General features: G+C 43.2%; 2 protein-coding genes across 8 annotated transcripts in view; one reads left to right on the top strand and one right to left on the bottom strand.

Moving 5' to 3' along the window:
- Positions 1–27,771, bottom strand: part of DOCK6 (dedicator of cytokinesis 6) — a 245,972-nt gene that overhangs the window by 83,659 nt on the left and 134,542 nt on the right. The gene's annotated exons all lie outside the window — the stretch shown is intronic.
- ANGPTL8 (angiopoietin like 8) lies at positions 7,061–13,615 on the top strand. Its single transcript, XM_077470302.1, has 4 exons — positions 7,061–7,480; positions 9,248–9,394; positions 9,488–9,598; positions 11,960–13,615. The coding sequence occupies exons 1-4, from the start codon at positions 7,208–7,210 to the stop codon at positions 11,981–11,983; spliced, it is 555 nt and encodes a 184-aa protein (XP_077326428.1). The 5' UTR covers positions 7,061–7,207; the 3' UTR covers positions 11,984–13,615.

The following is a 27,771-nucleotide window of genomic DNA, read 5'->3' on the forward strand; positions in this document are numbered from 1 at the left end:
ACATAATCTCCACTCTGATAAATCTGTTTTCAGATTTACCATAAAATTTCATTAACCTTCCTTCACATAAAATGCTTCATAAAAATAAAACCATGTACACTATGTATAGTAGCCGTTTAAAGTTTTTAGCCTACTTACAACACATAGTAAATTACCGTGTACATAAACTAAATGAACTGATCCAATTTTGTCTGCTAAATATACCATTGAAATTGTTCTGTTACATTTGCATTGTATGTGCAAAAAAAAAAACCTATTGATCTTTTTAAAAATTTAGAGCTGTCACGTGTCCTCTGCAAACTTCCTGTTTTATCTCAAAGAGTCTATTTAGCCCTCCCAGATCCTATCTTGAACTACAAATCAATTGGTGCCTATGCTCTAGAGCTGAAAACAGATGAACTGATTGAGTAGTTTAGCAAAGGGCAGGGCTGACACCACTCAGTCCACAGACATGCTCTGTGTTGTCAGCCCACAATAGGATATTAAAGAGGAACTGCAGTCTGCTCGCATAATTTGTAATAAAAACATCCTTGCCATTCTGAAGCTTCCCTCCAACCACTTTGCATATTTTTTTTTATATATACTCTGATTCTGTGCTTGCCAAATATGCTGCAGAAATCTCCCTCCACTGAGTCTGGATGCAACCATTTTAAAATGCGCCTAGAGGCGATTCAGTTCGCATTGTGCGCTATACAAGTATTTCATTCATTCAATGATTGTAAAACTTCAAGTTATAAAAAAAAACATGTCATACTTGCCTCCACTGTGCAGCTCGTTTTGAACAGAGTGGCCCCGATCCTCGACTTCTAGGGTCCTCCAGCAGCTCTCGCGGCTCCTCCTCGTATCGTATAACCCCCTAGGAGAAGCGCTCTCCCGGGGAGGTTACCTCGCGGGCATGCCCCCGAGTCCACCATTCAGCATCCATAGACGCCAAATGTAGGACTCGGCCCGCCCTGGATTTGATTGACAGCAGCGGGAGCCAATGGCTGCACTGCTATCAATCTATCCAATCAAGAGCCGAGAACCCCGGGCAGAGAAAGAGCGCATTTTTGTCGTGAGAAATTCCAGGGTTCAGGTAAGTAAAATAAGGGGGGGGGGGGGTCAGTCACTGCGCCAGGTGATCTTTCACCTTAATGCATAGGATGAAAAGACACGAGAGTTTACAACCCCTTTAACTGTGGGCAGCTGAAGCTGCTGCCTGGTTACTTCCTGGATTTACACAGAGACACACAGAGGTACATCTCCAGCTCTGCAGCTTCCATTGGCCCTCTTATGACTCATCCCCTCTCCCTTCCTGGCAAACTCTCAGGAGAGTGAAACAGAGTGAGAGAGCTGTGCATGATGTCATAAACCTAGGCTAATGTCCAGACAAGAAACATGAAGTGGGCTGTATAAGGTATTTACTGGCAGAAAAAAAAAAGTTTTACTATCTAAAGTTAAAGAGGGATTTCACTGGAAAAAAAAAATATTAAAAGCCAGCAGCTATAAATACTACAGCTGCTGACTTTTAATAAATGGACACTCACCTGTCCCAGGGTCCAGCGATGTCGGCAGCCGAGGCCGATCGATCGCTCGGCTCTTGGCTGCAGCCGCCGCCATTCTAGGTGAGGGAATCAGGAAGTGAAGCGTTGCGGCTTCACTTCCCGGTTCCCTACTGTGCGAGCGTGAGTCGCGCAGGGCAATAGGAATGGTCCGCGGTGTCTCTGGGATCCGTGTGTGTCCCAGCAGACAGTGCGGCAGGACAGGAAGTGGTATAGAGTCTATGTTCGGAAGTGGGTGTAAATACCTGTCACAGGTATCTGCACCCCCCTCCCCCCTGAAAGGTGCCAACTGTAACACCGGAGGGGGGGGGGGGGGGGGGGTTCCGATGAGCGGAAGTTCCACTTTAGGATGGACCTCCGCTTTAAAACAACAACAATGGCAGAAGATTTCATCGATGGAAAGTTGAAAAATTGACTGAAGGTCCGCTTTAAGATCAGATTGTATTTCTGGCAGATCAATAGAGAATCTTCCTATGCTACAAGTGTTTTTAAAGGGATAAAACATGGGAAAATGTGAGACACCCTTTAGGTCCCGTTTACATCAGAATGTGGATGCAGGAAACCTGCGTTCTGGATGTGTGATCTGCCACAGGTGTCAATGTATTCCTAGTAACACTCCAAATGCAGATCGCCTACTCAGTGTATTTGCCTGCATCGGATCCCAAGGTACCATAATACCATACGATCCGGTTGCAGTGCGTTTTCAAGAAGTAGTGCTTTTGGTCCAATGCAATTTCAGCTTATTCAAATGAATAGATGAAAATCGCACCACAAATTCGCACAGGAATGCGGACTGCAATGCTGTGAAATTCAGGTGTTAACCAGCCCTAAAGACCTCAGTGCCAAAGATGTACTACATATATATTATTTTATTTTTTATTATGCCTTGACATATGCTTTAAAACATATGACACTGAACAGAAGCACAACTAAGCCCCTGCTGGTTCTTGCTGTGTCTATGGAAGGTGATCACTTTCTGGCAAAGTAACAAAGGGACAGTGACAGCGCGCAGTGGGCATAGCTGATTCAGCCAATGGGAAGGGAGCAGACGGCGTTACCTTTGTATAAACCCGGGGCGAGGTCACCTTTGTTTACTTGGCAGTGACAGAAGGCCAGAGCAATAAGTGACTGAACTGAAGTAATAGTCTGACTAAGGAGGAATTAAAAATGAAACTGATCCAGGCGGGAGAACAAATTTAACCCTTTAAGGCCTCAATGCCATTTTAAAATGGCCCTAATATACATTTCTCCTTTTCCCATCAGAAAGGAATCCAGCATTGCACTATGACATGGCTTTCATCCTCCCAATATCCCTTTTACTGGGCTGCAATAATGGAGAAGCATGTCAGGTCTGCAAGCAAGCAGCAAGGATCTGACCAATCAGAAGGCAGAAAAGGGTTCGGTATCTCTCATGTGATTAGTGCTAAAAAATCCACTTTTGTTGAGGACAAAACATTCCCCTCTGGGTGATTTATGTACATTGCAAAGAGTTTAAACATTGTTGCAGATTCCTACCTTCTGTTATTCTGAAGAAGCAGCTGTTTGTTTGCATGTGTCCATGTGAAAAGTGAATGTGAGTGACTTTACAATTATCAATCAGATGCTGCACTTGCAGGGCTCTAATGAGGAAAGGGGCAAGATCTGCACCCCTTTAGGAGTATCTCACCAAAAATGACTTTTTTGTTGCAGGGGATGCTAAAATTTAGTATTGACTTCTGGGAAAAGCAGGAAACTACATTTCTGGGGTCATTCTGTGCACCATCTGTGTACAGGACACCTCCAGGTTGCCATATTGCATTTTACTGAAAATTACAGAGCTGCAGATTGAAAAGGAAAGGTCATTTTTAATAACACTTAATTACAATATGACTTGTGTCACAATTGTATATGCTATATTACAAATATAAAGGTATCACCCAACCGTTCATACTATTTAAATGCCGATGATGATGGGAGAGTGGCCAGATGGAAGCCACCCCTCAGTAAGAGACATATGACAACTCACCTGGAGTCTGCAAAAAGGCCCCTGAAAAACTCTCAGACCATGAGAAACAAAATTCTCTGGTCTGATGAAAAATAGATTTTGGCCTGAATGGCAAGCGTCATGTCTGGAGGAAACCAGGCACTGCTCACAACCTGGCCAATACCATCCCTACAGTGAATCATGGTGGTAGCAGCATTGTGCTGTGGGGATGTTTTTCCACGGCAGGAACTGGGAGACTAGTCAGGATCGAGGAAAGGTGAATGCAGCATTGTACAGAGACATGCTTCAAGAATAGCATTAGCCGTATCTTCCACTTATAGCACTATTTGACACACAGCTAGTAACAGAAAATGGACAAAGCCAGAGCCTTTATATCAAGAATGCACCTTTATGTCTGTATTAATATTATATTATTATATAGCGCCAACAGTTTGCTTAGCGCTTTACAACATAAAGAAAATGAATACAGCAACAATACAAGGGTGTTAGCAGGGCCCTGTTCCTGGGAGCTTACAATCTAATAGTGAGGGGCTGGTGGGAAAAAAAATTAATAAATGTAAGGGAAGAACTGATGGGAGAAATAAAAGATTTGGTTATTAGCTGAAGGCAGGATAGGCCTCCATGAAGAGATGAGTTTTCATGGATCGCCTAAAAGTGGACAGAGTAGCAGATACCTGGACAGATTTGGGTTAGGGAGTTCAAGAGGATGGGAGAGGCTCTGGAGAAGTCCTGGAGACAAGTATTGGAAAAGGAGACAAGGGAGCTAGAGAGCAGAAAATCTTGGGAGGAGCGGAGAGGACTGTTTGGGTAATAACTGGAGACAAGATTGGCGACATAGCTCGGGGTAGAGGTGTAAATGGCTTTGCATGTTATTGTTAATGTTTTGAATGTTATTCATTGGGCAATGGGAAGCCACTGGAGGGATTGGTGGAGAGGGGTAGGGGACACCAGGGGCGGACTGACAACTCATGGGGCCCCCGGGCAATAGGAGATTATGGGGCCCCCGGGCAATAGAAGATTATGGGGCCCCTGGGCAATAGAAGATTATGGGGCCACACAGTATACACACACAGACACACACACACACACACACACACACACTGAAAAGGTACTGGAGAGGCGGGGAGGTAGAATCTTGTAATTTTTTTAAAAACACAGATTTTTACATACTGTTCATGGTTTTATTGAGGCTGGCAACTCTGAAGGGGCCCCCTAGTGGCATGGGGCCCTCGGGCAGTGCCGAGTGCCCCAATGGTCAGTCCGCCCCTGGGGGACACTGAATGGTTGGTAAGGTGGATGGTTCTGGCAGCAGCATTCATGACAATCTGAAGAGGGGATAGCCTGCAAAGAGGTAGGCATATGAGGAGGGAGTTACAATAGTCAAGGCGAGAGATAATGAGGGAGTGAATAAGTTGCTTGGTGATTTCAACGGTTAAAAAGGGAAGTATTTTAGAGATGTTATGGAGGGTAGGTCTTCAAGTTTTGGACAGTGATTGGATTTTGGGCTGAAAGGACAGGTCAGAGTCCAGGGTTACACCTAGTACCCTGGCATGAGGGGAAGGACTGATCGTTATATTATTGATCTTGATAGGGAAGTCAGGGGAGGGGGCACGGGTGGTGAATATTATAAGCTCAGTTTTAGAAAGATTGGGTTTGAGGAAGTGGTGTGACATCCATGCTGATAAGTTAATAAGTCAGTAATGTGAGAGGAGACTGAAGGAGTGAGGTGAATAGTAGAGAGATAGATTTGAGTGTCATCAGCATAGGGATGATATTGGAAGCCATGGGAGTTTATCAAGTGACCAAGGGAAGAGGTGTAGCTGTTGAAGAGGAGGAGGTCGGAGGATAGAACCCTGGGGGACCCCTACAAAAAGAAGTGGAGAGGAGGAGACAAGTTATGGGCAACACTGTGATAGGTAGGAGAACCAGGAGAGAGCGGAGTCTTAAAGGTCAAGAGAGTGGAATGTTTTGAGGAGGAGCGGTGTCAACAGTGTCAAAAGCCAGAGAGGTCTAGTAGTAAGTGTATTTTCTAGTGTCCTTTGGTTTCAGCAGTTAGTAAATCATGAGTTTTAGTAGGGCAGTTTCAGTGAAGTCTAGTAAGCGAAAGCTAGCGTGTAAGGGGTCAAGAAGGTTGCTTTCAGTGAGCCAAGAAGCTCAGACGCTTGTATGAAAAACTGAATGCCATTCAACAAGATAACTAGTCCAAATGTCAAACTTTGAGACCCCTGGGTCACACGCTTTATGCCCCCATCATTTGATTGTACACACTGATCAATCTGAACTCTTGCATTTCTTACAAACCTGGAACCCCCTCTTCTTCCTCACCACTCCCTACTTCCCCCTCTTTCAGTTTTTCTTCTACTCTTCTTTCACTACCTTATCAGTACCCATAAGTAATCGCTGATGTGGAGCTCTTGTCCTAGCCCCTACCTCTTATACCCCATTTTGTGGTAAAAGATTTGCGTAGATATATACCAAACATGTCGAGCCTTAAAATTGTGGTACCAAAATTCTCCAAAGACTATGCTTTAAAAGTCTACAGGTTATCAGTGTAGAGTTAAAGTGGTTGTAAACCCTTACAAACCACTTTGACCTACAGGTAAGCCTAGATTAAGGCTTACCTGTAGGTCCAAGAAATATCTCTTAAACCTATACGGTTTAGGAGATATTTGCCTGAAGACAGGCACCGCTGTCTACGGCGCATGCGCCGTAGACAGCGCAGGCGCACTGAGCGCGGCATTTCCAACAATGGATCTGCCGCGCGTGTCGGCTCCCGTGCGCATGCGCGGGAGTGACGTCATCGCGGCTTCGCCGAATGACCACGGCGGAGCTGCGAGACGCCACCAGCAAGATGAATGCAGCGGACTACAGGGGACAGCGGCGACTTCGCTGGCTCCTGTGTCAGGTAAGTGACACATAATGGGCTACTATGCATAGTAGTCCATTATGCTTTGCCTTTGCAGGGAATGAAAGAGGAAGTAAACCCATCAGGGTTTACTTCCTCTTTAACTGTGAACTATAGCCCTAGAATTACTGCTCTCACTCGAACATTTACAGCGATACGTCACGTGTGGCACAACTTAGGTTCACTTCTAAGTGCTCACCCTACTCTGCGAGATTAAATTAGGGTGTGTACTGGGGTTAATGAGGGTGCTTTACATTTTTTTTTTTATTATATTTATTTTATATCATTTATAACTTGTTTTACATGATTTAATTTATTTTCTTTATTTGCTATCACAACTGCCCTCTGTGACAGCACTAGGCAGGTGACAGGTCCTCCTTATGGAGACACTGGGGATCTAATTAGACCCCCAACATCTCCCCTGACTTCCACTGCAGCTAATCAAGCACAGCCTGTGCTGAAAGCAGCAATAAAACTATCGAAACAGAAAACGTACAAAGTCTGTACACCCTTATGAAAATATTTCACAGGAAGTATAAATGTAAAAGTCAAAATAAAAACGACTTTTAGGTAAAGACATAAACCAAGAATGTGTGCTTTACAGACATGACGGAGGCAGACAGCTGATCCTGACTCCTCACCCTCTAGCTGTTGAAATATCCAATACATCTTACATAATCCAAGCCTTCATAGCACATCCTCCCTGCTCACACGTCTCATAGTTGGGACACCTGCCCTGTGTGCTCCTCACTCCAAGCTCTCCAGTCACTGCACACTATGCTGCTCCTGCTGTTTGCCTTAGTGCTGCCCTTCTCCCTGGGAAATGAACACAGAAGGCCTGCGCTGCAAGAGGAGTTCAATGTACTTGTATATGGGACAATCCAGCTGGGTGAAGCGTTGACAGACACCTACAGCTCCACCAATGGGAAACTGCACAAGATTGCGGGTAGGCTAGCAAGGCAAGAGCAGACCATGGAGAAGCTAAAAGCAGAGGTTTCAAGAGCCAGGCAAGTGAGGAAACGGCTTGGTGTGGAGGCCGAGAGACTCCAGGTAAAGTACCATTCATTTCAAACAGGTCTCTTTGACATTGTACAAGATATTTTGTAAGTCAATGCCGTGTATGCTCACGGCAACAAGACATCAACTATAGAATAGAGCTGTTCTAGAGGACACGCTGGGTTCTAGGTACACCTATTGCATGTAATAAGATGGCTGGTTTTCTTTCATGTAAATTGTTCAATCTTTCTGTACTCTATTCATGGCACTTCCTTAAAAGCATTAGCTGTTCACTGTTGTAATATCAAATAACCTCAAGCTGAAATCCAGGCTAAACAAATATTGTCTTACTATAAGAGTCAGGAGTACTCTTCCTTGAATCTTGGTGTGCATAATATATATATATATTTTTTTTACAGCTCTGTGTAGAAATACAGTGTAGGAGCTTCTGAAATAAAGACCAGTGGCTGCTGCTCTCTCTCCTTGTGCAGGATGACTGGTCTTGTCTCTGCCCCCTCCTCTAGTGGGTGGAGCTGCTGGGCCCCTCCCACTGCTCTGCTCGCTATACAGGCTATGTACAAGACAGTGATGATGTCACTGCTAAATTTACAAGGTAATGTCTAGGTTTGCAAAGGCATTCTGCGCACACAAAGGGAATGTATATCCTTTTTGCCCAATGAAGAGTTTGTTTCGAGATTTTGCCTGGAGTTTGGCTGGCCATAGACAGTTCGAATCTCGGCTGGCTCCTGCTGATTTGAACCATATATGGGCAGGCTGAATGTAATAAGTTCATTGATCGATCAACTTGGATACAACCAGCCTGTTGGATTCAGTTGCGATTATCACTAGTGGCTGCGATAGCTGCTAGCAATAATCACTGTCTTCTCCTAGACAACTGTTCGGCAGGAGGGATTCCCCTGTGAGCACTGTCTGTGTTGACAGGGGAATCATACAAATTTCTTTCCTGAATTGGCCAAGATTCAAAACAAAGTGTGGGCAGGCTGAATTTACCAAGTTCATGGATCGATCAACTTGGGTACAACCAGCCTACTGGTTTCAGTTGCGATTATCACTAGCGGCTGCTATAGCTGCTAGCAATAATCACTGTGTTCTCCTAGACAATTGTTCGGCAGAGAGATTCCCTTGTGAACACTGTCTGTGTTGATAGGGGAATCCTGCTAATTTCTTTCCTGCAACCCGCGGTTTCAGCAAAGAAATTCACATCATCTATGTCCTGCCTTGATTTAAACCATCCGCAACAGTCGAAAGTGGCATCTTGAACCTTTAGACATCTATTACCACGTACTGAGCGTTTGGAAAAGTAGGGTGTTCTCTTACCAAGTATTTGGAAGTATGAAAAGGGCAAGCTGTGATTCTTGCCTTCTGCCTTCCTGATCACACTGTTGGTTCCTTGATGCAATGAGCAGCTTCAATCACCAACAGCATGGTGTGCAGTAGGGCCAGACAGAGCTTTTCTATGCTTAAGTTGATATTTACTAAATAGATTTCCCTGGATTTTGGGGCACCCAAGCAGCTCACGTAGGTATCATCGTCATTGAGAAATAACTGCTTTAAACTTCTGCAGAAAGTTGAACTTAACAGCACAACAGGTTTATTTAAAGAAAGGGTTTTCGGCACTCTATTGCCTAGGAAAAGGTCTTCAAAGCTGCCTTTTGAGGTCTAAGTTGGTCAGGCCTCTATCAGAACACTACAAGGCATTTTGATATTTGATTATAAACAATGTAATAATCTCTGCAATTGGCGTTTCCTCAATTGCAAACAAGAATCAGATTGTCCTAAGCTCTATGATTTCCCTTACAGAGAGAAGAGCAAGAAGGAAAGAGCCTCGTGCAAAGAATGGAGCAAGATCTGAGGAGGATTCAAACAGAATATGGCGATCTGGGGAACAGGGTTCAGGAGCTACAGCAAAAAGCACAGGTGAAGGAGTGGACCATGCCTGACATAAAGGTAAGTGTCTGCACCTCAATATGTCTGCTGCTCGATAAGACTATTGCTCCCCTATACTGACTCCTTCTCTTAACCTCAACTTATTACCTCCAGGATAAGGTGGAAAGGCAGAGTTTACTATTACAAGTACTCACACAGGAAGCTGCACGTCAAAAGGAACAGATGGCAAAGCAGAGGGAACAACTACTTCACCTTCTAAAACAAGTACGTTTCATTTTCTGAATGCCAACATAAGCAATACCGTGATTTTTTTTTTCTAAAGTTTCTAATGGAAGAGCTTTTTAAATTTCTCAGAATAACCTAACAATTGTGTTCCAGTATAACGCCATCCTACTACCAGCATACCTCAATTTTGTTGGAAACCCAGTACCAAGAGCATAGTCATAAATAAAGCGGTGTGGTACCTGTGTCTTTCACTGCGCTTTAAGAAAAGTTGTTTACGTCAAGTAGAAAAATTCAATTTTCTCTCACCCCCACTGAGAGACAGAAGGTTTTAAAAGTGATTGTACATTTTATTTTTATTTTAACATAACTAATGTTATACTTACTTGTTCTGTGCAGTCGTTTTGCACAAATCAGCCCCGATCCTTCTCTTTGCGGGTTCCCCTGTCAGCACTCTTGGCTCCTTCCTCCTGCCAAGTGCACTCATAGAAAGCCATTTGCTATGGGGGCACTCATGCGAGACACACACACACACACACACACACACACACACATACACCGTGTGTCTCGTCCCCACCCCCTTGCTCACTGGCTGTGAGCCAATGGTAAAAAAAACTTCTACCTTTACAACCACTTTAAACCTTCAGGCATCCAAAAGCAGTCCAACTGAGGGGGTAGGCATTACAGAAAACATCCACTAATAGGCCCAACATAAAAGAAAAACAATGGGGGACTGCCTGCAGTTCAAATTGGAGCTTGAGGAACCTAATATCCATAGCTGGCATCACTAAAAGTCTACCTTCTGTAAACATGGACCTAGATACAAGCCTGTCCACTTTGTTGTCCAACCTGGAAATCTGGCGTTCCTCTACCTACGGTTTTGGAGGCAATCCAGGTGCAGACACTGATGGTTGAGGAAATCCAGCAATTGTATACACCAAGAATGTAACGGCTGGTAAGGCTGGAACAAAGTTCTGCCTAGGACAGGATTTGCTCTACCCCTCTTGCTGCAACAAAACCTATGGTTTCTCCCTGATAACTGATGTATACCACTGCTGTGGCCTTCTTCGACTGGATCCGAATCAGATGGTCTTCCAACAGGTTAGACCAACAGGGAAACCAGATCACCCAGGACTTCCCCCTCCTCCAGCCAGACAGGCTGGCATCCGTTTGCCAGGATCATCCATAACACAGGGAGACACAAATTCTCCAACTCCACTGCCCGATCCTGGAGCCACAAACTCAAGTACAGTCTAGACCTGGACGTCAATTGAACCAGTTTTCCTAAAACACAGTCAACTTGCCCCATGATGACAGGATGTTTGCTGCAAATGTCTGCAGTGGAATTGGGTAAATCGAACTGCCTCGAAGGAGGCTACCATCAGCCCCAAAACCCTAATGCAGAAGCAGAGGGGTCAGGGGCATCTGGATTGAATAAATTAAATGTGAGACCTCAAAGTCAAAATTTTCTCCTGAGGAAGGAACCTTCTGGCCTGGAAAGTGTGCAGGACCAGTCTCAAACATTCTAAGCGATGAGTTAGAGCATGTGTTCTGCCAGCCACACTGAAGACTTGGATCGCTCTGGTCTCCAGTGGTCTATCACTCTGAAAAGTGCTATTGATTGGTGCAGTGTTTGGAAGGGGGGCTTGTCAGACCTCTAGAGAGCCGGGCCACTGCTTTGTCAGAGCCTCAGTATGTCCCTCTTATGTTGTTATAAGCACATGGTATTTTAATCTTTGCAGAAGCACTTAATAGTGAAAAGTTAAATGGAAGGGTCATATTTATTACTGCATATGCAGTTGACTACAATTGGGTTTGAAGATGTAGAGTGCTGCTCCCACAGATAGCGCTGCAGTCTGGCATCTTCTCACATTTCTCCACAGTGCTCCAGGGAGAATGAGGGTTCCTGATTGAAGCACTGTGCAGGGGGCATGTCTGACCACTAGAGACCCAGACTGCTTTACTGTGTGTGTGAGACTAGTGGTTTGGGTCTTTAACCTGCTGCAGGCTCAGGGCAGTTTTGTATAGCAGTAAGGCATTTACACATTAAACAATTTCAATAAAAAAAAACTCACATATTCTTTACTTTTACATGCAGCCTGACTGCATAATTCTGCTAATAGATAAGGGTTCAATTTTGCATGCATCTGCAATGACCAACATGGCTGACACCATGTACACACTCATTATATATATATATATATATATATATATATATATACACATATACACACACACACACACATATATATATATTTCCAAAACTACAAATAGAAAATATTACTTTTACAAGTATAAAAAAAAAAAAAAAAAAAAAAAAAAAAAAAATTGTCTTATGACCACCCTTGCTAGTCCTCTATTACAGCTAAGGTTCATTAATGGTAATTCTGCTTTCGTCTGTAGGCTTCTACCATCCGTTCCAGTTGACACTTTATTTGGTCCGATCAGAAGGTTCCATTCTCCTTCAAGGAGGCCTCCTCCTCTGTCAGGACATGAATAAACCTAATGGACTGTACAAGCGTCCTGGTGCCAAGATTGATGCTGCTTATACCATTTCTGGACAGAAAAATCAATATGGATATTTCATTGTTTCCAGCGCTGGCGTATTTAGCCCATCAACCGAGACTCAGCTGAGAACACCATAACCATTTAAACAAACTTTTGTGTTTTCCCCCTGCTTTTCTACACTCAGTCCTTGTATATTTATGTAAATGTTTATTTATACGATACCGCATTGTATACACAGTGCCTTATGGTGGCGCTTTCTTTTCAAAGTCAGAGAATGCCACTGGACCGGTCCCTCTGGATTTGCATGTGACGTTCACTGGCAAAAGACTTAAAGTGATAACATGCAACGGATGAAAACAAGGAATGTGCTAAATTGTGTCAATTTAAATGTCCACATGGTAAAATGGAACCTGACAAAGTATGCTGGGGCTTGTAGTTCTGCAGACAAAGTGTCAGGCTGTCTATGCCTATAGTAAAGAGTAAAATACACAACTGCTAAACATCCCTGCCATTCATTTAAGAGGTGTATCCACTGAAGACACATATCTGTATAGAATCTATAATGCAACAAAAAGGGGTCAAAACACAGAGTTTACCTTTACAAATGTAGCTACTCTGGCTCAGGGGTACATTGGGGTTGATTTACTAAAGGCAAATAGACCGTGCACTTTGCACCAACTGCATGTAAAACGCACATCAAATGCATGTATCTCTACAAGGAAAAACGCAGTGGATGTGCAGTTTCTAGTGTGATTGGGCCCTGATGGTTTCTAATCCAAAGCACAAATTACTTCCAGGGACAATGGGGTTGATTTGCTAAAGGCAAATAAACTGTGCACTTTGCAGGTGCTCCAAAGCTTAGTAAATGAGGTAAAGCTTCACTTTGTAAAGAATACCCAATCACATGCAAGGTAAAGAAAAAAAAAAAAAAAACATTTTTGCTCGCACATGATTGGATGATGGAAGTCAGCAGAGCTTCTGCTCATTTACTTAGCTCTGGAGCAACTGAAAAGTGCACAGTTTATTTGCCTTTAGCAAATCAACCCCATTGTCCCTGGAAGTAATTTGTGCTTTAGATTGGAAACCATCAGGGGTCATTCACACTAGAAACTGTACATCTACTGCGTTTTTCCTTGTAGAGATACATGCATTTTATTGCGCGTTTTACATGCAGTTGGTGCGCATTTTTCTATCTCCATTTGTCCTGTGTGGTCACTTCCTTCCTTCTTTCTTTCCCTGGGCTTCTATGTGCACTGAGATGCATTGCAGTGCATTCACATGCATTATTGCGCATTTGTGGTGCGGAAAAATGCAGCATGCTCTACTTTTGTTCGACTGTACTGCACTGCAATAATGTGAATAATGCCCATATGATTACCTTGATTTTGTACTGTCTATGCAGTATCAGTGCAAAATGTATCCAACTGCATCTTTACTGCCTTAGGTGTGAAAGGGCAATCAGTCTTTTGATCAATTTTATTTATTTTTTTAAGATTGAATATTTTTAAATGAATGCTTTCTAAAAATATATCAAATAAAATGTTAACACAAGACTAAAGAATTCCCTTGCTCTGACTGTACAGCATGTCAATAAGAGCTGAGAGCTCTACCTGTTGGTTGGACAAAACACTATTATATTCCTATGTACTATTTCATATTTACCTGCCCAAATTTTTTTTACTAATATATATATATATATATATTTTTTATAGTTATGAACATTATTAAACACTTACTGCAAACCACCATCATTGTACGACGTTATTTTGACGTAGATCACTGCCATAACCCCGGTATTCTCTTGAATGGCGGCAGTCCTCTTTAAGATAAAAGTGGTCTCCGCGGCGGATTCACCACGAGATCACTTTTATCAGCTGCGGGAGAGGTGCCTATCCCCCTTCTGCCGCGTTCCGGCAGAGCTGATCCAATCCTTTCAGCTCATCACCTCAGAGGCTGTGAGCCGAGTGAGGGAATGATGACCCCTACTTGACTCAATGAGGTTGGATGATGGATGCGGCCTCAAGCGTCACTTCCACCCCAATGGCCTTCAAGGGGAAATATTTTTTTTTTTTTCATTCAAGTGTAAATATGAGATCTCAGGTCTTTTTGACCCCAGATCTCACATTAAAGAGGTCCTGTAATTCTTTTTTTCTATTACAAGGGATGTTTACATTCCTTATAATAGGAATAAAAGTGACCCAATTTTGTTTTTTTTTGTTAATATATACCGGTATATATAAAAGGGACAGCATAAAAATAAAAAAATAAGAAAAATAAAATGTAAATCGCCCTGTTCTGCCGTGCTCGCGAGCGGAAGCAAACGCAAGTTGCGCCTGCATATGTAAACGATGTTCAAACCACAGATGTGAGGTATCGCTGCGATTGTTAGCGTAAAAGCAATAATTCCAGTAGAAGAACTCCACTGTAACTCAAAACCGGTAACCTGTAGAAATTTTTAAACTGCTTCTATGGAGATTTTTAAGGGTCAAATTTTTAAGCGTGACATGTTGGGTATCAATTTATTCGGCGTAACATTATCTTTCACAAAAACAGAAAAAAATGAGCTAACTTTACTGTTTTCATATTTTTTTTATTTAAAAAAGTGTATTTTTTTTTTAATTGACCGCTGTGCAAATACGGAGTGACATAAGGTTATGCAACAACTGCCATTTAAGTCTCAGGTGTCTGAAAAAAAAAAATTAAATTATATATATATATATATATATATATATATATATATATATATATATATATATATATATATAGTATGATGCTTCTAAGTAATTTTCTAGCAAAAAAAAATTGTTTTAACTTGTAAACTACAAGTTTGAAAAATAGGCCCGATCCTTAAGTGGTTAACAAATAATAATAAAAAAAAAATGTACAAAACTGCTAGATGCCACCAACTATGATTCCTGTCTGCCTTTGTAGGGATATTAATAGCTGAAAATGTAACCATACTTTAGGGCACTTTCACAATGAGGTGGTGGAGGTGTCAGCGGTAAAGCGGCGCTAGTTTTAGCAGGGGGCTTTTAACCCCCGCTAGCCTCCAATAAAGGGTTAAAGGTGCCCGCAAAGTGCCGCTGCCGCTCCTACACTGCCCTAAAGATACTGCTTGCAGGACTTTTTCTAGCGTCCTGCAAGCGCTCCACTCCAATGTGAAAGCACTCGGGCTTTTACACTGGAGTGACAGGAGGGGCGCTTTTCAGGCAATATTTTTAATGCTAAAACGCCTGTAAAGCGCCTCAGTGTGAAAATGGCCTTATGCCGTGTACACTAGATCGAAATTGCGGACAGAAAAAAATCAATGAGAGCTTTTCATTGGAAAATGCGACCGTGTGTATGCTCCATCGGAATTTAGGTGTCCGAATTTCCGCCAGCCAAAAATTGATAGCATGTTCTCAATTTTCCCGAAGGAAAAACTTTCTATCGGTAATTCCGATCATGTGTATGCAATTCTGACACGCCAAAAATCACACATGCTCAGATTCAACTACGAGACAGAAGCTACTGGCTATTGAACTTCCTTTTTCTAGTCATGTCGTACGTGTTTTACGTCACCTGGTTATAAATGATCGGAATTTGATGTGACCGTGTGTAGACAAGACAGCTTGAGCAGAATTCCGCCGCAATTCCGTCGGGAAAACCATCAGAGCTTTTTCCGACGAGAATTCCGATCGTGTGTACTCGGCATTAGGGTTTAGGGTTTTGTCTCAGTACCTATTGGATAGCCAGATCAGGTCAGACTGGGGAAGGAGAAAGTTGCTCTGGAGCAATGACAAGACCACACATTGCTATATTTTGTAATGTCATGCAGGGTTTTTTTTTTAATTCATACATTTTAACCACTTAACAACCGCCCATTGCCGATTAACGGCTTCAGGGCGGTTGTTTAACTGTGAGAGGCCGTTAATTAACGGCCTCCCAGAATTCTGCTCTCGCGCGCCCCCTGGGGCGCGCACTCGAGAGCATCCGTGACCGCCGGGTCCACAGGACCCGGCGCATCACGAATCACGGTAAACGGCCGCTCAGCGCGGCCGTTTACCACGTGATCGCTCCGTCAAATGACGGAGTGATCACTTGTAAACAAACCGGCGTCATGTTATGACGCCGGTTCCTCCCTCCCCCTCTCTGTACCGATCGGTACAGCGGAGGGGGAAGAGATCGGTGTCAGCAGCGATGTGGGCTGCATCTGCAGTGCCCACATCGCTGCGCACCGAAATTTAACCCCTCAATTCCCTGCCAACACTCTGCAATAGCCTGCCATTACTCTGCATTACTCTGCAATACCCCCATTACTCTGCATTACTCTGCAATACCCCCATTACTCTGCAATACCCCCATTACTCTGCATTACCCTGCAACACTCTGCATTACCCTGCAACACTCTGCATTACCCTGCAACACTCTGCATTACCCTGCAACACTCTGCATTACCCTGCAACACTCTGCAACACTCTGCATTACCCTGCAACACTCTGCATTGCCCTGCAACACTCTGCATTGCCCTGCAACGCTCTGCAATGCCCTGAAACGCTCCGCAATGCCCTGCAACGCTCTGCAATGCCCTGCAACACTCTGCAATACCCTGCCACACTCCGCAACACCTTGCAACACTCCGCAATACCCTGCAACACTCCGCAATACCCTGCAACACTCCGCAATACCCTGCAACACTCTGCAATACCCTGCAACACTCTGCAATACCTTGCAATACCCTGCAACGCTCTGCAATACCCTGCAACACTCCGCAACGCCCTGCAGCACTCCGCAACGCCCTGCAGCACTCCGCAACGCCCTGCAGCACTCCGCAACGCCCTGCAGCACTCCGCAACGCCCTGCAGCACTCCGCAACGCCCTGCAGCACTCCGCAACGCCCTGCAGCACTCCGCAACGCCCTGCAACACTCCGCAACGCCCTGCAGCACTCCGCAACGCCCTGCAACACTCCGCAACGCCCTGCAACACTCCGCAACGCTTTGCAATACCCTGCAACACTCTGCAATACCCTGCAACACTCTGCAATACCCTGCAACACTCTGCAATACCCTGCAACACTCTGCAATACCCTGCAACACCCGCCAATACCCTGCAACACCCGCCAATACCCTGCAACACTCTGCAATGCTCTGCAACACCCGCTAATACTCTGCAATGCTCTGCAACACCCGCCAATACCCTGCAATGCAATACTCTGCAACGCCATACTCTGAGATACCCAGCCATAGTCGGTGATACCCTGCAATACCCAGCCATAGACATCCCCCCCCCCGCCGCCCTCCGGTGCTTCTATCGAATCGCTAATACGATCAAAGACAATCTTTTTTTTTTTTTTTTTTTTTTCAGGCTTCCCAGCTTAGAGGTGAGATGCGGGGTCTTATTGACCCCACATCTCACTGTAAAGAGGACCTGTCATGCCATATTCCTATTACAAGGGATGTTTACATTCCTTGTAATAGGAATAAAAGTGATCAAAAAAATTTTTTTTGGGGAAAAAAATGTCAAACTAAAATAAATAAAGTAAAATGAACAATAAAAAAAAAGGTTTTTTTTAAAAGCGCCCCTGTCCCCATGTGCTCGCATGCAGAAGCGAACGCATACGTAAGTCCCGCCCACATATGAAAACGGTGTTCAAACCACACATGTGAGGTATCGCTGCGAACGTTAGAGCGAGAGCAATAATTCTAGCCCTAGACCTCCTCTGTAACTCAAAACATATAACCAGTAAAAAAAAAATTTAATTGTCGCCTATGGGGATTTTTAAGTAGCGACGTTTGGCGCCATTCCACGAGCGTGTGCAATTTTGAAGAGTGACATATTAGGTATCTATTTACTCAGCGTAACTTCATCTTTCACATTATGGAAAAATTGGGCTAACTTTACTGTTTTTTTTTTTTTTTTTAAGCCCAAAACTGTTTTTTTTTCCAAAAAAAAGCATTCGAAAAATTACTGCGCAAATACCGTGCGAGATAAAAAGTTGCAAAGACCACCATTGTATTCTCCAGGGTGTTTGCTAAAAAAACATATATAATGTTTTGGAGTTCTATGTAATTTTCTAGCAAATAAATGATGATTTTTACATGTAGGAGAGAAATGTCAGAATTGTCCTGGATGCTCCAGAACACCTGATGGCGCTCCCTGCATGTTGGGCCTCTGTATGTGGCCACACTGTGTAAAAGTCTCACACATGTGGTATCGCCATACTCGGGAGTAATAGCAGAATGTGTTTTGGGGTGTAATTTGTGGTATGCATATGCTGTGTGTGAGAAATAACCTGATAATATGACAATTTTGTGAAAAAAAAAAAAAGTAAAAAAAATCTTGATTTTGCAAAGAATTGTGGGAAAAAATGACAACTTCAAAAAACTCATCATGCCTCTTACTAAATACCTTGGAATGTCTTCTTTCCAAAAAGGGGTAATTTGGGGGGTATTTGTACTTTTCTGCCATGTTAGGGTCTCAAGAATTGAAATAGGCCGTCAGTACTTCAGGTGTGATCAGTTTTCAGATATTGGCACCATAGCTTGTGGACTCTATAACTTTCACAAAGACCAAATAATATCCACCAATTTGTACTTATTTTTACCAAAGATATGTAGTAGTATAAATTTTGGCCAAAATTTATGAAGAAAAAATTACTAATCTGCTAAATTTTCTAACAGAAACAAAGAAAAATTCATTTTTTTACAGAATTTTCGGTATTTTTTCCTTTATAGCACAAAAAATAAAAAACCCAGCGGTGATTAAATACCACCAAAAGAAAGCTCTATTTGTGTGAAAAAAAGGACAAAAATTTCATATAGGTCCAGTGTTGCATGACTGAGTAATTGTCATTCAAAATGCGAGAGCACCGAAAGCTGAAAATTGGTCTGGTTATTAAGGGTGTTTAAGTGCCCAGTGGTCAAGTGGTTAAACAAAATAGATATAAACAATGATTCAAATCCTTTTTATTTTCTCTTTAATAAATAACACATGGACAGTTTTGTTTCTTGGCCTACTGGCATTTTTGCCAACAATGGTAAACTCCAAGGATAGAGAAAGTTCCTGCATGCCAGAAGATTCCAGTAACCAGCGCTGCGGTTTCGCTCCAAGGGAGACGAGGAGAGAACTCAGGGAATGTTTAACTCAAGGTGGAAGGTACACGCTATGAGAGCTGGAAACATGCACTTGTATTTGTCATTCTGGCTTTCGATTAACTAATAAAAACAGTAAGTGCAAGTGCAAACTACATGTGCAAAGTGCACTTGGAAGTGCAGTCGCTGTAGATCCGAGGGGGACATGCAAGGAAAATAAAAAACAGCACTTTAGTTTGCACGTGATTGGATAATAAAATCAGCAGAGCTTCCCCTCATTTCAGATCTACCCCCAGATTTACAGCGACTGCACTTCCAAGTGTACTTTCAGTGCACTTTCAAGTGCAAAGTGGATTTGCCTTTCGTAAATAACCCCCAGTGTGTGCTCATTTTCCTTTGGTTTCTTCTTATGCTGAAAAGCTGAAGCGTAATCTGCTTATATTTTGCACCTCCTATGGCCCCTCCAATGCGAACGACATTTTTAAATAAAACGTTTCCATTTTCATTACATACCTTGTTTTAGAACCAGCGATGTTATCATTGGGTCTCTTTGCTTTTATATGCAATGCAAGCAGTTCACGATTGGTGGGAGGGGCCAGTAGGGTGGGGTTTATAGTTTCCTGAAAACAGAGCACTTGGACCTGATGCAAGCAGTGGGCTGGTTCCTGGGAGGAGTTATGCAAATATCTAAATGCCTTTATAAGCAAGTCTCACTAGAGTGCAGCCTTTTTCAACAATGGTGCCCAGGCACCCTGGGGGTCCCTTGAGGGTTCTTCCCTGCAAAAGACCTAAAAATTTATCAAAAATTGTATACAAGCCAGCAGGTGGATAAGCCTGCCTTACTTACACAATGCCACAGGTTTTCACTGTGCACCAGTACGACTTTCTAGACACTGGCATCCTAACAACCAATGACGTCATCAGTTTATAAGCAGGATGTCTGTTGTCCCCACATCATCCTTGTTTGACCCTCCCCTGTCCCTCTCCATTAGCAGACTGATGGAGAGAACTTGAAGGAGAAGAGAAACATTGGAATACTAGTCGGTACCAGTGTGCAAAAGTGTATTTGCTTTAGAAGAATCAATCATTTTTAGTACAGAAGAGGAGAAATTATTACCGTATTTTCTGGCGTATAGGACGACCTTTTATAGGTAAAAAAATCCCCCAAAAATCAGGGGTTGTCTTCTATGCCGGTATATGGATGTCAGCCCAGTAGATGTGCATTAATGTCTGCTGAGCCAATCACGGCGAGTGATGTATTCTATTAATGGATACAAAGCCTGCTCGGATTGGCTTTGAGTCAGAGGGGCGCGGGCTGATGATGTTCCAACCTCTGCCAGTCACGGTGGGCAATGTATTCTATTAATGAATACAAAGCCTGCTCGGATTGGCAGAGGCTGTAATATCATCAGCCTGCGCCTCTCTGAATCTCAAAGCCAATCCGAGCAGGCTTTGTATTCATTAATAGAATACATTGCTTGCCGTGATTGGCTCAGCCTGGTATACTGTAATACTGTATACAGTATGTTACTGAATGCGGCTACCCTTGGCACTTCTTCCTTCCATGGCCACCTCTCCATCCACGACCGGAGCTTTGGTTTGAAGCAACTGACCTTCCATCTGGCACCTGACCCTCCATCTGGCACCTGAACCTCCATCTGGCACCTGACCCTCCACCTGGCACCTGACCCTCCATCTGAAGCACCTGAAGGTGGTCGTCTTATACAGCGAGTATATCTCAAAACCGTTTTAGTTGGGAAATTAGGGGGTCGCCTTATACGCCCAGTCGCCTTATACGCCGGCAAATACGGTATATTCTTTCTATCAAAAGATCTACTTTCACTCTGGGGCGGGGGTGTGTTAGCAGTAAAGCGGCACTAGTTTTAGCGGCAATTACCGTAATTTTAGCGATGCTTTTCGGGTGCTAGCGGGATGCTTCTAACCCAGCTAGCGGCCGAAGAAAGGGTTAAAAGTGCCCATGTTGCAGCACTGCAGAAGCGCTTTGCAGGCACAGGCGTTTTGGGAGCGGTGTATACACCGCTCCCGCACTGCCCCGAAGATGCTGCTTGCAGGACTTTTTTTCCCCGTCCTGCAAGCGCACCGCTCCAGTGTGAAAGCACTCGGGTTCTCACACTGAAGAGGCTCTGTGCCCGGCCTGGAACTGGGATTCAGGATCTCCCCCAAGCAGAGGAACTGGGGATAAATGCAAGTACCTGCAGGCAGCCATAAAGTGCAAGAATTTTATTAGTTATCTTATATTATAAACCGTGATGGACATGAGAGTTTCTATTTATTTTGTGAAGAAGACAAGAAATTCTGGTATTCTAATAAGTACGCAAACCATCACCTTTATGCCTGTGGGCAGCACACTTTGCAAAGTGAGAATCATGGGTACACACTAAAAAATGCTAAATAAATACTAATAACATAATATATATGCATACATATCCGCTGCATATAGAAGACAAAAGAATCCCATCACTTGCCATGTCCTTCCTATTTAACTACCTTAAGACCTAATGCATATGGGCATAAAAAAAAACTAACAGGTGTACAGCATATTTTTGTTTTACCTTTAAACAAAGTTCTACATTAGAATATGTGGCCATGCACATCAGGCATTAAGATCAGTATTTAAAGTGGTTGTAACCCTTTTTGATAACTTTTACCTATAGGCAAGCCTAGAATAACGTGCGCCGTTTAGGAGATATTTCACTTGTAGTGCGCAGATGTTGTCATCGGCACATGCGCTGTGAAGAAACGGACCACCGTGCCATTTCTTCCCCAAGCGTGTGCTGTGACAGACGGCTCCCGTGCACATGTGCGGGAGTAACGTCGCGAAACTCCGGCCAGTCACAGAGTCCGTGGCACCGGAAGGAAGAGGGGCGAAGATGGATGCAACCTGCCCATCGGGGTTTACTTCCTCTTTAAGGAGAAGATGACCAGTGACATTTATATTCTTGCCAGTAGAATGAATTTACACTCAATGCCGTATGCCTGTAAATTACAAGCCAAAACAAGCACTTTTGATGCTTGAATATTCTGTTAACTCCTGGCAGAAAGATCTAGTGTAGATAGGAGTATTCAAATATATCCAAGTGCATGGTGCCCGATGTCTGGTACATACGATGAGAAAATAGGACAAGTGATTGATTGGGGTTTTTTTGCATGCTAATCTTATAACAAATACGAGAGATCTACAATACGTACAAAAATCCTGCTACGATCCAATACAATTTCCCGTCTGCATAGCTAAGTACCAGCATATAATCGGTTTCGATTTCCTTTAACCACTTGCGGACTGCCCGCCTGTAAGGTAAAGTGACGTCGCTGCCCGTTTCCGAGTTTAGGGCACATATGTTCCCAACATCCACTGTGATTGTACACAGCGGGAGTCTGTCAGCAGGCCCCAGCCGATGATTCATGGCTGGGACCTGCTGATCAGCTGTGTCCAAACATAGCCCAGAGCCCTGTGCTGACATTTGACACAGGGCTTTGTACAGAGGGAACAAAACTCTCTATATCTTATCCCTGCAAGGCAAGGATAAGAAACGGAGATCTTTAGTAAAAAGCAGCACACACTACATAAATTAACACTCGCTGGCACACATTTAACCATTTAAGTGGCAGTTCCCACTTCGTGTCAGTTAGTGTCAGACTGCCCACCATACTATGGCATTCCTGCTATAAGTCACTGATTGCCGCCGTTACCAGTATTTAAAAAATAAAATAAAAATTCCAGTCTATATACCATAGTTTATAGACGATATAGCTTGCAAACCAATCAATATATATGCTTATTGGGATTTTTTTATTTATCAAAGACATGTGCTGAATACATTTTGGACATTTTTTACTTCTTTTATTGGATGTTTTATGACAGAAAGTAAAAAATATATATTTTTTCCCAAAACTTTAGATCTTTTCTCATATTATATATATATATATATATATATATATATATATATATATATATATACACACACACACACACACACACACACGCACACGCATACACACAGTGCATCTGGCAAGTATTCACAGTGCTTCACTTTTTCCACATTTTGTTATGTTACAGCCTTATTCCAAAATGGATTAAATTCATTATTTTCCTCAAAATTCCACAAAAAATACCCCATAATGACAACGTGAAAGAAGTTTGTTTGTGATCTTTGCAAATTTATTAAAAATAAAAAATGAAAAGAAAATCCCATGTACATAAGTATTCACAGCCTTTTCCATGACATTCACAATTGAGCTTAGGATCCTGTTTCCACTGCTCATCCTTGAGATGTTTCTACATATTTATTGGAGTCCACCTGTGGTAAATTCAGGTGATTGGACATGATTTGGAAAAGCACACACCTGTCTTTAAAAGGTCCCACAGTTAACAGTGCATGTCAGATCACAAACCAAGCCATTATCGAGGCACAGATCTTGGGATGGGTATAGAAAAAGTTTGGCATCATTGAAGAATGGAAGAAGTTTGAAACCACCAGAACTCTTCCTAGACTGGGCCGCCCGGCCAAACTGAGCGATCGGGGGAGAAGGGTCTTAGTCAGGGAGGTGACCAAGAACACGGTGGTCAATCTGACAGAGCTCCAGCATCTCTCTGTGGAGAGAGGAGAAACTTCCAGAACAACAACCATCTCTGCAGCATTCCACCAATCACCCTGTATGGTAGAATGGCCAGACAGAAGACACTCCTCAGTAAAAGGCACATGACAGCCTGCATGGAGTTTGGGAAAAGGCACCAGAAGGACTCTCAGACCATGAGAAACTAAATTCTCTGGTCTGATGAAACAAAGATTGAACTCTTTGGCCTGAATGGCAAGCATCATATCTGGAGGAAACCAGGCACTGCTCATCACCTGTCCAATACCATCCCTACAGTGAAGCATGGTGGTGGCAGCATCATGCTGTTGAGATGTTTTTCAGCGGCAGGAACTGGGAGACTAGTCAGGATCGAGGGAAAGATGAATGCGGCAATGTAAAGAGACATCACTGATGAAAACCTGCTCCACAGCGCTCTGGACCTCAGACTGTGGTGAAGGTTTATCTTCCAACAGGCCAACAACCTTAAGCACACAGCCAAGATAACAAAGGAGTGGCTATGGGACAACTCTGTGAATGTCCTTGAGTGGCCCAGCCAGAGCTCAGACTTGAACCCAATTGAACATCTGTGGAGAGATCTGAAAATGGCTGTGCACCGACGCTCCCCATCCAATCTGATGGAGATTGAGAGGTCCTGCAAAGAAGAATGGGAGAAACTGGCCAAAAATAGATGTGCCAAGCTTGTAGCATCATACTCAAAAAGACTTGAGGCTGTAATTGGTGCCAAAGGTGCTTCATTAAAGTATTGAGCAAAGGCTGTAAATACTTATGTAGAATTTAATCCATTTTGGAATAAGGTTGTAACATAACAAAAAATGTGTAAAAAGTGAAGTGCTCTGAATACTTTCTGGATGCACTGTATGTATGGCTGTGTGTATATATATATATATATATATATATATGACATACATATACACATACAATGTGCATCCGGAAAGTATTCACAGCACTTCACTTTTTTTACACATTTGGTTAGGTTACAACCTTATTCCAAAATGGATTTTATATATATATATATATATATATATATATATATATATATATATATATATATATATATACACACATATATTTACATACATATATACACACATACATACATACATACACATATATATATATATATACACTGCGTTTCACGGCCGCTATGCATTCCACACAGTGTGATGGGTGGCGGCTTTCTGATTTTGAGCACACTGAGCGGGGCAGGCCGCGGCAGGAGCGAGCACCAATTACCTACAATTACAAGTAGTTACGAGTAGAATACAGAACATCACATGACAATTAAAGAAATACAATTAATTAAGTTTAACGTTTGCATAAGGAATGTCACAAGCCAATTATCTACGTAATTGTATGCAATTGGTGCTCGCTCTCACTGCGGCCCACCCCGCTTGCACAGTGTGTGCAAAATCGTTCCATCAGAAACACACCGCTAGCCATCACACATAATGTGTGGAACGCATAGCGGCCGCCGAACGCATCGTGCATGCGCAGTAGCCCGGGTAGCTGCCATCTGATAGAACTCCAGCATGACTGTGATTGTCAGGGTCTTGCAATGTCTCATGGGACTTGTAGTTTCACCACAGTGCCGAGGTTGCCTACCCTTGGATTAAATGAATATCATTTCTTTCGCTATCTTATGAGAAAAAAAAAAATTTGTGCTTGTCCCTGCGGATAATTTTGCATAAACTGATGTGATTGGCTCTGGAAAGCTGTGTACTAACAGATTATCGAATGATCGTTCCAAATGCGCTTTTTTTCCCACCATCTGATTTTCTCATTGTGTGTATCATGCATTAGACTTGAATGTACATGGTGATAATATCTGGCATGGTCTAGGAGCCCATTCAATACTATATAAATGATTTCATGGAGATAAAACACCCGGTAAAGTACAAGGAAATATAAAATAGTTAGAAGATTTTTACTAAGCCTTCGTAGCACTTGTATAAACATAGAGGCCTTGTCAAGTGGTATAGGAAAAATATCTGCGCTCTCTCCTGTTTATACTCCACAACGGAGAAAATGTAAATGTTTAACATTGTTCTTGTAAGTTTACGTATATATGACATCGCTCGTCCCATCCCATCAGGCAATGAGCGCACACACATCTCGTTCAATGAACAAGACTGCACAGGAACAATTAGCTGGAATTTTGACATTTTCATGTACCAGCATACCTGCCACTGTTGGGCTGTTCTGGGAACTTGGCTGCCGCGTATATCTTGTTTATATATAGTAAAGGCTTTTATAAAGACTGCAAGGCACATGTAAGACCTAGAGCCCCTACATTCTACGAGTAGGAACATAAGATGAATGATATGGTATGGCAGGAGGGCTTCCAGTACCTGGAAAGATGGTGGGGGTTAGTGGCCCTGGAATCGTACTCTGGTGACATTACACATGTATAGTTCCACCCTTATAGTAAACTGCTGTAGTAGAGAACTGCGGTGGTTAGCTATGAACTGTTAGGTGACACCTCATTCATACATAACAGCCTATTATGTAAAGGGACCGCTACAATGTTCCAAGCTCAAGATGGCTAAAGGAAAGTAGCATACATTTGGTAACATCAGCACAATCTTTCAATCTTAATTCAAGGAATTCAGCTACTTTTTAAAAAGTGCAGGCACACTATGAGTTGAGACCAAGGAGGTGCATGACACCTCCTGAACTTATCTCTATTATTTATATGTGACAGGTTTATGGCTCTACTGGAGCATACATGGACACTGCAAGAGGGGAGACAGAGCAGCTATGCATCCTCTCTGATGCCCATTTAGAGAAGCCTTTGTATTTTGTAAATGAGTTCACATAATGCAAAGTCTTCTGTGATCGAGCAGGAGGAGGGGATGGGCAAGCATAGCAGCTGCATTGACTCTAATGCTGAAGATGATAAAACCTGAAACATCAGCGTTGGGCTTCTGAATATACAACTATAGCCGTTTTCTGGGAGTGCAAAAGAACAGTCAGATGTAAATAATAGAGATAAGGTCAGGAGGTGTCATGCAGCTCCTTGGACTTAAAAGGGGTTGTAAAGGTTCCTTTTAAAAAAAAAAAACAAAAAAAAAACAAACATGTCATACTTACCTCCACTGTGCAGCTCGTTTTGCACAGAGTGGCCCGATCCTCTTTTTCTGGGATCCCTTGGAGGCTGTCTCGGCTCCTCCCCGCATCAGTTAACCCTCGTTCTGGGAAGCGCTCTCCCAAGGGGGTTAGCTTGCGAGCACGCTCCCGTGATACAGTCGGTGGTTATTGCTATAGCCGCTGACTGTATCACTCGGCCCTGCCCCCCGGCGCGCCGTGTCATTGATTTGACAGCTGCGGGAGCCAATGGCTGCGCTGCTGTCAATCATCCAATGAATGAGTCGAGAAACCAGCGTGTTCACAACACAGGACTTTCGAGGTGTTGTGAATTCATGAAGAAACACATTTAATATTCACTGTCAAAGATGAGAGATTTCAGTAGGCCTCAAAAAGTGGATGAACTATAATGTTGATATTATTGAACTGTCCCTCTTGGAGAACTTTAAAGCAAAATACATGATCTCACATGTTTTTCCAAATGTTCAGGGGATTAGTTATCTTTTAAAGTTTTACAAACCCTGTGCTGAAACAAGAGACTGGAACAATGATAACTCTTGTCACCAAACAAGAAGATGTCTACTTATCTTTGTTGGTTAGATTGAGAAGACCAAACTTGAATAGGGAATGACTAATGCCGCGTACACACGTAGCCGACTATCCGACGGACTTAGTCTGGCGGACTTCCCGCCAGACTGTCCGTCGGACTTTCCGAACGGGCTACTTGCCCACACACGGCACTTTTTCAGCGGACTAATACGGCGTACTAAGTCTGCCGTACTATCCGCCCTACTTTTGAAATGAACGGACTCGCCCACACACGCGGAGGAAAGTCCGCTCATTTCAAACGCGTCTCCAGGTAGACGGGGCCCGCGAAGGAGACGTCGCTGGCCCCGCCACCTGGTATGGACTTAAAGGGGAACCCCAACGCCGA

This window comes from Lithobates pipiens, unplaced genomic scaffold, assembly GCF_037356315.1.
Source record: "Lithobates pipiens isolate NorthernLeopardFrog02 unplaced genomic scaffold, aLitPip1_a1.2 Scaffold_8, whole genome shotgun sequence".
Taxonomy (NCBI): domain Eukaryota; kingdom Metazoa; phylum Chordata; class Amphibia; order Anura; family Ranidae; genus Lithobates; species Lithobates pipiens.

What these genes read in the sequence shown, in the direction of transcription:
- ANGPTL8 (XM_077470302.1), top strand. Translation starts at nt 7,208, where the DNA reads ATGCTGCTCCTGCTGTTTGCCTTAGTGCTGCCCTTCTCCCTGGGAAAT. An exon ending in TGGAGGCCGAGAGACTCCAG is followed by an intron (nt 7,481 to 9,247) that starts GTAAAGTACCAT and finishes TTTCCCTTACAG; the next exon opens with AGAGAAGAGCAAGAAGGAAA. An exon ending in GGACCATGCCTGACATAAAG is followed by an intron (nt 9,395 to 9,487) that starts GTAAGTGTCTGC and finishes TATTACCTCCAG; the next exon opens with GATAAGGTGGAAAGGCAGAG.